General features: G+C 35.5%; 1 protein-coding gene across 1 annotated transcript; it reads left to right on the forward strand.

Annotated features, from left to right (window-relative positions):
• Window positions 1-1,956: 1,956 nt before the first annotated feature.
• On the forward strand, window positions 1,957-12,254 carry LOC108705115 (vomeronasal type-2 receptor 26). Its single transcript, XM_018241921.2, has 4 exons — window positions 1,957-2,073; window positions 7,234-7,458; window positions 10,774-10,897; window positions 11,352-12,254. Exons 1-4 carry the CDS (start codon window positions 1,957-1,959, stop codon window positions 12,212-12,214), a joined length of 1,329 nt encoding a protein of 442 aa, XP_018097410.1. The 3' UTR covers window positions 12,215-12,254.
• The last annotated feature ends 274 nt before the right edge of the window (window positions 12,255-12,528 follow it).

The raw sequence follows: 12,528 nt of genomic DNA on the forward strand, positions 1-12,528 counted from the left end.
TATTCCAGAAGGATCTTATTTCCAAGTCATTCTGTAATGAGAAAGGCAGTTGGATGACTGGTGAAACCTCTTTGAGAAAAACACAGCATGTCCAGTTGAGTTGACTTATTCATACAGATATTTATGTAAAGTAGTTTTAGTATATGTCTCTGTCATGGGGAGCTCTTTGAAAAGCACTGCATGTGCAGGAATGCTATATATAGAATTTTTAAAAACTTATACCAGGCAAAATCAAATATTCCCCCAATCAATTACATGGATTTAGACTTTCCTTCTCCTCAAAATATTTGGCATGGACCAAACAAGTTGATCTTTGTCCAATATGGACACCCATAATCAAGGCTAATTTTGGATAGTCTGATCATTGACCCAGGAGCTAACTATCAGATAAGCAGTTGCCCACCAGGCAAGTACTGCTTTAACATTCCAATGTGGTCCTCACCAATGGAATTGTTTTTCTACTGTGATGGCCTATTTATTTGAGGTTGAATTGCTCCTGGGCAAACTTAGTGCCTTTCATTATATTACCCCATATTTCTCTAAAACCACAAATGCCATGAAAGTTATTACAATATCCATATGAATGGAAAAAAATGCTGAACAATACACTAAAAAATATGAATATCTCTAAAACCTCTAAAAAGTTGAGCTTTTTGGATAATTACTAGTGAAAAAAACCTCTAAAAGTTTGAATGGATAAAAAAGGATCAGCACAGCTCTCTTTGAGTTCTATGGGGTCGTGACTGCTTTTACTTGGCAAAGTTTTGTATTAGAGTTTCCATGGTTTTCACACTTAATACATTTAGAACAATAATACAATTTGTGGAGGAAATATTAGTAAATCAGACCGGTAGACTTTTGGTAATTTTAGAGAATAGAATCATGAAACAAAAAACTTCATTTTGTTTTGCCAGAAAAAATGTTGCCGATACATGCTACCTGCCCACCTCATAGAACTGATTGATGTCTCTTCTTGAATTATTCAACAACCTTAATGTTCAATTATTTAATTGCCTGTAACTTTTAATATATGTATATAAATAGTATATTATAATAAGTATTGAAATTCAGCTATATATACATGCCTGAACATCCGATAAAGACCTTTTTTATGTTGTCAATGAATCTTGGCAAAGGGGCACAATGGTCTCCACCTGTTTTGTACGGGTTGCAAAGACTTCCCACTGGCACAAGTCACCCCCCCCATGTTTGCCCCCCTTCATTTCAAGTAAAAAGATTTATCTATAGAAAGCATAAGTATAAAACTCAGGAGCTCTGTTACAAACACTTTATGTTTATTTTATTTAAACCCATGAGTGTTACTAGCTTGATATACAGATTTTTAAGAACATTTATGTAAGATGGAAATATAATTCTTTAACTTCTAAATAACCCAGATATGTATTTTGCTCTACACTTATCCAGTTTCTTAAGAGCAGGCCCCGTGTTCTTAACATATGGGCCACCCAATGTTCCTCTTTTTTCTTCCATAAAGCATTTGAATTAGTTTTTGGAGGTACTTGGTTACTGTATGATTGCTGAATCCCCCCTTTATTTATTTATTTATTTACATATTTAAAAAATGAGGAATTCTAAATGTACAAACGAATTTGTATCATCAAGATAGTGGGTGCCTTTAATAAATTAAATGTAATTGCTAATCGCTAGTTTCTAGTCTTCCCAAGGTTGGTGTTGGGGATTACAGTTAATCAATTGATCAATTGATACAGTTTGGAAACTTGTTCTACATAATTCCACATTAATAAACATTTTTTTCCCAGTCCCAGTCCCAATTACTACAAGGACATAATTTCCTTGTTGTTGGCCATTGATGATATCAACAAGAACCCTGATCTGCTGCCCAACATCACTGTGGGATATAAAGTATATGATTCATGTATGGAGCCAAGTCTTGCTATAGGTAATATACTGCAGATATTATCAGGTCCAGGGGAAATGGTTCCTAATTACTCCTGTGGAGACTATGGAAAAGTTGTGGCATTTATTGCAGATAGGTCAATTGTTACAACCCTGCCTATAACACAATTTCTGACCTCATATGGATACTCACAGGTAAGTTTCCTGATTAGATAGTATTATTAATTACATGTACTCCAGTATTTTCACTATAAGGTCAAGAGTTTAATGAGATTTTTTAGACCTCGAATTAACTTACAATTCAAATGGTTTCTAATTTAAGAAAAAACTTGAATAAAAAAATCTCGAATCAGTGTAGTCAGAGAAAAAACTCGAATACTCAAAGTGATCAAGTTTACAGTGGAAAAAACTCAAATCGCTTGAATTGATCGAGTTTTCGAGCAAAACGCAAAGAAGAAAACTCAAACATCATGAAGGCTACAAACATCTTCAAATGGTTCAAGGGACTTCTGCCACTAACTTCTACATGACCTCGACAGGTTTTAGATGGTGTATTTTCAGCTTCAAGCTAAGTCTAGTTTCAGGATATAATAAATATCAAAAAATTTGAGTTTTTTAAATACCAAACCAAAAATTTGAAGTATGTGGTGTTAACTTCTATACCCCGGTGGTTTCAGAACACTTCACACATCCATTCATGCACCTCTCACAAGTAACACCTGTCTCTAGGAGTTGCATGACACATTGGTAATCACAGTAACTACACAGAATCAATCTCTGTGAATTTTCAAATGTCACTTACAATGTGCCATTGTGATTGGATTAGTGGAAGAGTTTATATGCAGAGAACGTCCCGCAACAGTCAGTTGAACTGAAGAAGCTGCTCGGATGAGTAGTGAAATGTCTTCAATGATTACTCAGCAAGTCCAGTTGTTTTTAGATGTACCCATATGAGATATACCATGACCTGGATGAATGAAAATCTTCATAGTCATTTAGATAACACAGTTTCTTCAATTAATCCAGAGTCATGATGCATTTAACACACAGATTCAAGTGGCTTCATCTGTATAGGGGCACAAATCAAATTGGTTATTCAAAATGTTTAAACCCCCATGGTTTTTCTTAATATATTGGAGCTCTATAATTTTGTGAAAAAGTTTAATTTAGGTGAAATTGTTTCCCTTTTTTAATTTTTGAATCACTTAATCGAGTTAAGTAGGGATTTTATGAAGTATGGGTCAAATTTAATGACATTCATTAAGTCCTTTTAAATACAACAAAAAAATAGTTACGTTGAGGATTGCTTCCAGAAAGAATATTTATTATATTTTTTTTACATTGTGTTAGGACAGTTTGGTGTGTGAGGAAACTAGTGTACCCCGGCATAGACTCAGGAGGTGCTACCCACCAAGGCACCATACTGCCCCATATTATATAGAAATATCAGGTCATTATCCACAATAGCTTAAGAGCATTTTTTTCCCAGTTTTAAAACGGTTTATATTTATTTATGTAACATGTAAGTCATGTTCTTATGTTTCGGATCAGTTATGGGGCCACAGACCCAGTACTGAATGACAGAACACTATATCCATACCATTTTAGTACAGGAGTAAATGATGATGTTCAGCACATTGCTATAGCAGAACTGGTGGAACGTCTGGGTTGGACCTGGGTGATTATTCTGGCACCTAGTGATGATCATGGAGAGAGAGAGAGTAAGAACCTCAGGAATGAGATCAATAAACATGGAGCATGTGTTGACTTCATTGGGACTCTAATTGAAGATAGAATTACAAATATAAGAACATTAGAAAGGATACAAAAATCTACTGCAGAGGTTGTTGTCTTGTGTGGGGGGCTTTTTCGTACTCAATCTTTAATTTCCCTTGTAGAGACAATGATAAAAGACAAGACCTTGGTCATTCCACAAACATGGCTTGAGTTGTATTCCGACATGCTATTTAATGGCAGTCTCCTTTTCTATAATAAAAACATTCTGTGTTATAAGAGAAGTGAATACAAACCATCTGAATTGGCTCTTAAAGAAGACATTTTATTTAAAGACCTAATCTTTTATATGGATAGATGTTTGACAGATAAAGAGAAGGATGAATTATTTAAGCAGGCTTATGGAACAGATTTTTATGATTGTTCCAGTTATGAAACATCAGCTTTGCCAATAACTCCTAATTACCAAGTGTACAGAGCAGCAACCGGATTGGCACATGCAGAACATCTCATGCTCTCCTCATCTGGAAAATCCCATCAAAAAGATATCCACAAATACATTCACAGAAAACAAATATGATTAATCAAAAACATTAATAGGGGCAGATTTATCAGAATGTGAGTTTAGGGCTTAATATATAAAAACTCACCAACAAAAAAAGCAGAAACACATTTCTATAACATTTTTTTAAAATAATAGGAAACTACCTGGTAAAAATGAAAATCGATGGTAATGCACATGTGATATTTTGTATTGTAAATTTACTACATGTAGGAATCAATTTTAGATTTGCTTAGACACCAGAATTTTTCTACTTTCACTTCCACCAATAGAAATATACATAAACGATTGGAGTCCCAAAACATAGAACTAACTCTAAGGTCCTGGGCTCAGCTTGGGCTTCCACCTATAATAGCCGCCTTTCACTTTAGGAGGAGCCCTCCGCTACCAGGTCTTCATACGAGAGAACCAGGGGGAGAGTTCTAGGCAAAGATGGGAATGTCATTTATTACCGGATCGGAGAGCAAGGAGCGTGATCATAAACTCCTGCACCCCCATTTAGCCTATGGGGGACCTCCTAGTCTGGAGTCAATTGGTGAACTATGAAAAATGTAAGTTTTTTTTGGGGGGGGCACTTCGAATCAAACTTGTTTGAATGCGCTATTCTTTCGATTCGAACAATTCTAATTCAGCCAAATACTGACCTATTCAATCGAAAACGGACCTATTCGACCCAAAAAAAACCTTGACTTAATTTCGGTTCATCCTTTTGTGAAGTTTTTTCAATTCGAAATTCAACCCTTGGTAAATATGCCCTTAGTGTATAACTTGCATTTATATTATTTTTGCCAAAGTGCATAACCTGCATTTATCAACATTGAACCTCATTTTCCAGTTTGCTGCCCAGTTTTCCAACTTAGACAAATCACTGTGCAAAGTGGCAGCATCCTGCATGGAACCTATAGTTCTGCACAATTTAGTATCATCTGCACAAATAGAAACTGTACTTTCAATGGCCACCTCCAGGTCATTAATAAACAAGTTGAAAAGCAAGGGACCTAGTACAGAGCCCTGCGGTACTCCACTAACAACACTGGTCCAATTAGAAAATGTTCAATTTCCCACCACTCTTTGTAGTCTATCTTTTAGCCAGTTCTCTATCCAGGTACAAATACTATGTTCCAGGCCAACATTCCTTCATTTAACCAGTAACCTTTTGTGTGGCACTGAATCAAATGCTTCAAATCACATCCACTGCCATCCCAGAATGGTAAATAAAACAAGAACTTTATTAATTTATTTATTGAAAAAACAGTACAGGTGTTGGAACTGATTGGTTCTCTTCTGTGAAAAAGGGGTTGGGCTTGGAGTGAGCTTCCAGTGACCAGGAAGTGTGTGGAAGGTGGTGCAGCTTTGAAAGCAGAGGAGAAACATGATTAGATAATGAGTGGGATATTTTATTACTGGATTAAGTTGATCCAATAGAGGCTCGGACACTTAAAAAAGGAAAAGTTATATTTACAAATGCATCACCATGTACAAAGCGTAAATTTTAGATGAATATTATCTTTTTTTCCCATACTGCATAATGAGTTTTTTGCCCCATGCTGAATGTTTGCCACAATTGTGCCTTATGCTTCTTCTGTGTGTTTTTGTGTATAGGACAGAATTGTGGTAAATAGCGTCAGTTTGAGAATTACATCATTTCCAGTGTAAAAATGCCATGAACATGTAATTCTTTTGGCATGTTTGTGAATATTAAAATAGAGTTTTGTGGGAATCCTTGAATTTCCAATCATGTTTCCTTGATATTCAGATTGCTGGTGAACCAGTCTGTTCTGGTTTTAGTAGGATGGTCTTTAAATCATTTTTGTTCTTATATTGTATTGACTTAAAGGGATACTGTCATGGGAAAAAAATTTTTTTCAAAATGAATCAGTTAATAGTGCTGCTCCAGCAGAATTCTGCACTGAAATCCATTTCTCAAAAGAGCAAACAGATTTTTTATATTCAATTTTGAAATCTGACATGGGGCTAGACATATTGTAAATTTCCCAGCTGCCCCAAGTCATGTGACTTGTGCTCTGATAAACTTCAGTCACTCTTTACTGCTGTACTGCAAGTTGGAGTGATATCACCCCCTCCCTTTCCCACCCAGAAGCCAAACAAAAGAACAATGGGAAGGTAACCAGATAACAGCTCCCTAACACAAGATAACAGCTGCCTGGTAGATCTAAGAACAACACTCAATAGCAAAAACCCATGTCCCACTGAGACACATTCAGTTACATTGAGAAGGAAAAACAGCAGCCTGCCAGAAAGCATTTCTCTCCTAAAGTAAAGGCACAAGTCACATGACCAGGGGCAGCTGGGAAATTGACAATATGTCTAGCCCCATGTCAGATTTCAAAATTGAATATAAAAAAATCTGTTTGCTCTTTTGAGAAATGGATTTCAGTGCAGCACTATTAACTGATTCATTTTGAAAAAAAAATTTTTTCCCATGACAGTATCCTTTAAGCAAGTGCCCCATCTAATGGAAAACCCTGCAGTAAATAAAACACAGGCACTTACCTGCTTGAAATTACAGGAGTTACTGTTTCTTCCTATGAAAAAATATTGCCACTTGTGTGATTTGAGAACATCCAACAAAAACAAAAACACACATATACACATGTTTTTTGCCAAGTTTTAATCTATGGTTTTGTTATTCCATAAGTTAAACAGACCAAACAGGAAAACTGAATCAAGTCTATGTTTGGTCCTGTGAGAATGAGAACTATCTCAGCAGTAAATGGACATCATTAGAGATCTGTAAGTTCCACAGATATTAAAAGTTTATAATATTTTAATTTGTGTCCACACAATCTCAGACATACGTGCACAAAGCTTCATTCATGAGAATCTCATTCTTGTTCTATCCTGTCACACTCCATTGTAGAGAAAATATTAATTCACATCTTATCAATATATCAGTATAGTTTATTAACTGTAAGCTCTAATGAGCTGTACCCAGTTCAGTTTATTTGTATGTTTGTTCTATAACATCCTTGTACCAAACTGTGGATTGTGTTGGTTGTCCATTAATAAGTGTTAACAGTAATAATCTTATTGTACAGTTACACAGATATCTAAGAAATGTGCGCTTCACTGAACCTTGTGGAACAGAAATTTATTTCAATGAGCTCAACAAATCTCCTGTGAAGAACGGAATTTCCACTTGGCTTATTTATTTCAACTCACAAAAACAAATTCCAGTCGGTGAATATTTTTGGTCAGATTCTGGAAGTTCTCTTGAAATTGATATGCAAAACATATTTTGGAAGAAAAACACTAATAACCAGGTAGGAACCATTTCATATGTTGTTTACAATTAAAGAAAAACTGAAACTCAACCCATTTTAGGGTCCCATCCACTAAGGTTTTCTGTTCTTCATGCAAAATTAATGGAAAATGACATCATCAGCATTATAGCTGATTAAATTGTAATTGCTAAAAAAATTACTGATTAGCAACATCACATTTCCTCCCCAATGATATTGGATTGGAACTGTATCAGCAATCAATGATAACACATTACAGATTATCAATAAATCAAGTACAGGAATTTACAAATTAAGATTTGCAATCAGGCATTAACGTTGTCATCTAATTGTAGTGTATCGAATTTTAAGGTTCCCTAATTTTATGGGCTCACATGATGATATAATGATGCCACAACCATGAGTGTCACCATTTTGAATCTGTCAGTGACAACGTGCTGGGAGTGCTTCTGACACAATGACAGTTTTGCCATTATCCGCTCTAATTTTTGAATTCTGCTAGGTTCTGGAATGGCAAGTTGTCCACAGTTGGCCTCCTCATCAAATCAGTCAAATCATCTTTTACATTTCATTTTCTGTATAGGTGCCATTGCCTCTGTCTTGTCTCTTCAGCTCATATGTAAGTGCCCCTATAAGTGTTGGGGGAACTCTGGTGCTACTGTCACCTTTAACATGGAAATAATTCCAGAGTTTTTAGGGTTGTGCCAATCAGAGCACCAGACTTGTAGCAAATGATTGTAAGGAAGGAAACAACAACTAAATAGAAATTAAGGACAACTGGTCACAATGATACGGATGCAACTTTCTGTACATTTAACTAAAAGAAACTCTGATTAACTAAATACTGTTTTATCTTTTTTGTTGTTTTTGTTAACAATTTAAGAAGACAAATCTCTATGATGTAAAAATTTCTACACTTCTTTTTGGTTTCATTACAAGTACAGAAGCTGAAGGTTTCTAGGAAAGGAGTTCTGGAAAATGTATATTTTAAAAGAAACAGCTGATTTTCAGCCTGACATGTATTTGAATCTCTTTTACCACACCTTTAACTCCCTTTAAACTACCAGCTAGTCCAAATGAATGGTACTAGACATAAAACACTGTGCTACCATGTACAGTATGCAAAATATAGGGCAGCCAGAACATACCTTTAAAAATAAAATCATATAAAATTGACATGTCTCATGGTTAAACATGAATGAATAAGGGTCCCAAAAAGGTAATAAATCACCACGTAAAAGAAGAGGCCCAGGTGCATCATCCTGAGCCTTCAGCAAGGGGAGCGGAACAACCAGGAAATATAGTAGAGCAGGCACTCAAAATAAAGGCTTTCTTCCACCAGGCAAATCACATTACTACACAAAAGAAGCAATCACAGTTGAAGCATACTGTATATAAGTGAAACCTAGAGCCACATAAGATCACGGGTGCCATATTGGTACACCTCAGAAGTGGCTGGTGCCATATTTGTACACCTTATAGGAATTATAAATGTAAAGATTTTAGTTTAAGAAACCTACACCTTATATTGTCACATAAAGTACTCAATAAATTAGAAATAAAAAGATACATCATACATTGTTTAACCCCATAGGGAACCAAGTGGCCAGGATAAAAATCCATCTGGTTTATTAATGTAACAGTTTCTTCATCTTGTCTCTTCTTAGATCTAAAGTCACTCTTTCAGTACCTTGTATAGTAAAATAATAGAAATTGCCTGTTGGTAAATACGGGGTCTTTTAGGTGTGGAGAGGTGTATCATGTGTAAATATGTAACAGTAATTGATACTTTCTCCTCCCATATCACCCGTAAGAACTTTAAAATCCAAAAATTTATTAATTGCAATACCCCCTATGAAGTCTACCTCATTTCATGTTGCAAATGTGACATCCAATATGTAGGACAAAATAGTAGGACCCTGAAAGAGTGTGCACTGGAACATATGAAAAATATTAAGAATAGAACATAAAACAAGGTAGATAAATATTTCTTTAATTGTGTCTTCAGGCAATTTAGATTATTTTACAATACAGAGTATTGAAAGAGTGACTTTAGATCGAACAGAAGGGGACAAGATGAAGAAATTGTTACATTTAGAAACCAGTTGGAATTTTATCCTGGCCACTAGGTTCCCTCCGGGGTTAAACAATGAGTATAATGTATCTTGTTGTTTCTAATTTATTGAGTACTTTGTGTGACAATATAAGGTGTAGGATTGTTAAACTAAAATCTTAATCTCTACAATATGGCACCCGTGACCTCATGGCTGTGTATGGCTCTAGGCTTCACTTTGTCATCACTATGTTTTTAACTGTGATTTCTTCTTTTGTGTAGTAATGTTAATTGAACAATTGGAATGTTTTTCGATCAGTGCACGTTTGTTTAAATATTGTGTGTAGAGCTCTGTATAGTTAGCCTATGACTAAGTATTTGTAACACGAAACTTATAAAGCTTTATTTTTGGACATAATAAACTTTTTCTGCTTGCCTGTGGATGAAAGCCTTTATTTTGAGTGTCTGCTCTACTATATTTCCATGCCTCATGGTTAGTCAGTAACTCGTGTGTGTGCTGAAGAATCTATATATTCTCATAAATACAAAATGAGTAAATATGTATTACTAACCCAAACTAGTAAGCTAGTAAACTACAAATCATAAGTAAAGATAGATTTGAAATTATAAATGACATGTATTAAAGTTGACTAAAAACTATTACTTGAGAACATCTTATCTCCCACATGTTCTCATACCTGTGCCTGTCATCCAGCCATAGTGGTACCATAAATCTCATTGGTTCAAGTTAAGGATTCAAGTTTCATAACTGAAAGTCTTGGGAAAAGAACAGGGTAAAGATGATAAGGAACATTTTATGTTACTGACAAGAAGTGTGGTAGGCCTCTCTTCTGTTTAGGCATAGTTCTTGTTGATTGACTAGAGAGCCTTGCCCTGAGGAGTTAGCCCTTGCTTACTGAATGGTTGCTTATTCACCCCAATCTGGACACTCTTCACTAAACTGGACTGCTGCTTTCTTTACCCCAGCAATAAAACAACACTTCCAATTGTGTGACTTGCAAATTGAACACCTACAGAAATGTGATCTATGGGGCCCATTGTGACTTGATCATATTTTCACACCAGAATGAGTTTTAGCTAACACCTACCTAAATAAGTTCAATTAAACCATTGTGATTGGATGTTGGTGGTTATATAAACCTTAAAGGTTTAAAATACATGTTTTCAGTATAACTTGTAATGAATCCCCTAAACCTATGTTTAAATATAAAGAGCTGAATACTCAATAATACAGCTAATGCTATTTTTATTCTGATTTGTAGATCCTAAAGTCCCAGTGTTCTCCAAACTGCCCTCCTGGCTACAGAAAAGTCCCAAGGGAAAGAGCGCCGCCCTCCTGCTATGACTGTGCCAGATGCTCAGAGGGGGAGATCTCCAACTTAACTGGTAACTAGTCATGTTGTAAAGAGAAAACAATAAACAGCCAAAACATGAATATGCTGCAAAGTAGGGACTCTGTGTTTATCCGATCGAATTTGATTCAAAGTTTTAACCAAAAAAAACCTTTGCTTTTTCAAAGTCCACCAATTGACTCCAAATAGGTTGTTGCTACAACAGCAATTTAGCAGTACATGGTACAGTTTGATATTCAATTTTCAATTTTTTTTCAAACTTTAATTTGTGAATTTGTTACAATATTCCTAACTTTGACAACATATTTATCGATTTTTTTTTCATTCAAAAATTCACCTCAACCTTTGATAAATATTCCCCATAGTTATAGTTATTAGAAAATATGCCTTGTTTGTGAAAACTTCCTGTAATTGCTTAAATATTTGTGAATTTGTGAATTTGTTACAATATTCCTAACTTTGACAACATATTTATTCTTTGTTTGCAGATATGGAAAATTGTCAAAAATGTCACATCTATGAATGGCCAAATAATGAGAAAACCATATGTATTGAGAAGAAAATTGAGTTCCTCTCATATGAAGGTGATTCCCTAACTCTGGTCTTTATTGTCCTCTCTGTGGTGTCTCTTTTATTAGTGACAGTTATACTGGGAATTTTTACTTCATATCGAGACACTCCATTAGTGAAGGCCAACAATTGCAATCTGAGCTTTATTCTCCTTTTCTCCATCAAGCTGAGCTTCCTCTCTGTGTTTTTATTCCTTGGTCGCCCATCTGATATAACCTGCATCCTCCGACAAACCTCTTTTGGGATCAGTTTCTCCATAGCTATGTCTTCTGTGCTGGCAAAAACAATTATGGTTTGTATTGCTTTCAAAGCCTCCAAGCCTGACAGTCAATGGAGAAAATGGTTGGGAGTCAAATTTGCATATTTTATAGTCATTATTTGTTCATTCATTCAGTTTCTAATTAGTAGTATCTGGCTGACCATTTCTCCCCCATTCATGGAGCTCAACATTCTGTCTGAACCTGTAAAAATCATCATTCAGTGCAATGAGGGCTCTGTCATTGCCTTCTATATTGTCCTCTCCTACATGGGATTGTTGGCATCTGTGGGTTATATTGTAGCTTTCTTGGCTCGGACATTACTGGACAGTTTTAATGAGGCCAAGTACATCACTTTCAGCATGTTGCTCTTCTGCAGTGTTTGGATCACAATGATCCCGGCCTATCTGAGCACCAAAGGCAAATACATGGTGGCAGTGGAAATATTTGCCATAATCTCTTCAAGCTGTGGTTTTATTTCAATGCAAAGTAGGATAGTCTCACCTACGCTTGGATACAGATAAAAATGTATGTACCAATGTTGCTAGGTAACAACTGTATGTTACATGGTGTTTAGGCTCTCCATTTGCTATGTAATAAAAATATATTTAATTGAAAAGTAATATAGTCTCATACACTCTTGGATACAAATAAGTATTTATACACAACAAATGTTGTTAGGTAAAATCTCTATGTTACATGGCTTATTGTCATCAAGTTCATTGTGTCATTATCACCATTAGTGAGTGATTCTTTGGGTACAAGTGTATGTACCTATTAATACAGTCTGCTAAGGGAACCCTAGAATTATCACCATATTAGGGTGGCCAAATCTCCA

This window comes from Xenopus laevis, chromosome 1L (assembly GCF_017654675.1).
Source record: "Xenopus laevis strain J_2021 chromosome 1L, Xenopus_laevis_v10.1, whole genome shotgun sequence".
NCBI lineage: Eukaryota > Metazoa > Chordata > Amphibia > Anura > Pipidae > Xenopus > Xenopus laevis.

What these genes read in the sequence shown, in the direction of transcription:
- LOC108705115 (XM_018241921.2), top strand. Translation starts at nt 1,957, where the DNA reads ATGGTTCCTAATTACTCCTGTGGAGACTATGGAAAAGTTGTGGCATTT. An exon ending in CCTCATATGGATACTCACAG is followed by an intron (nt 2,074 to 7,233) that starts GTAAGTTTCCTG and finishes CTTATTGTACAG; the next exon opens with TTACACAGATATCTAAGAAA. An exon ending in GGAGATCTCCAACTTAACTG is followed by an intron (nt 10,898 to 11,351) that starts GTAACTAGTCAT and finishes CTTTGTTTGCAG; the next exon opens with ATATGGAAAATTGTCAAAAA.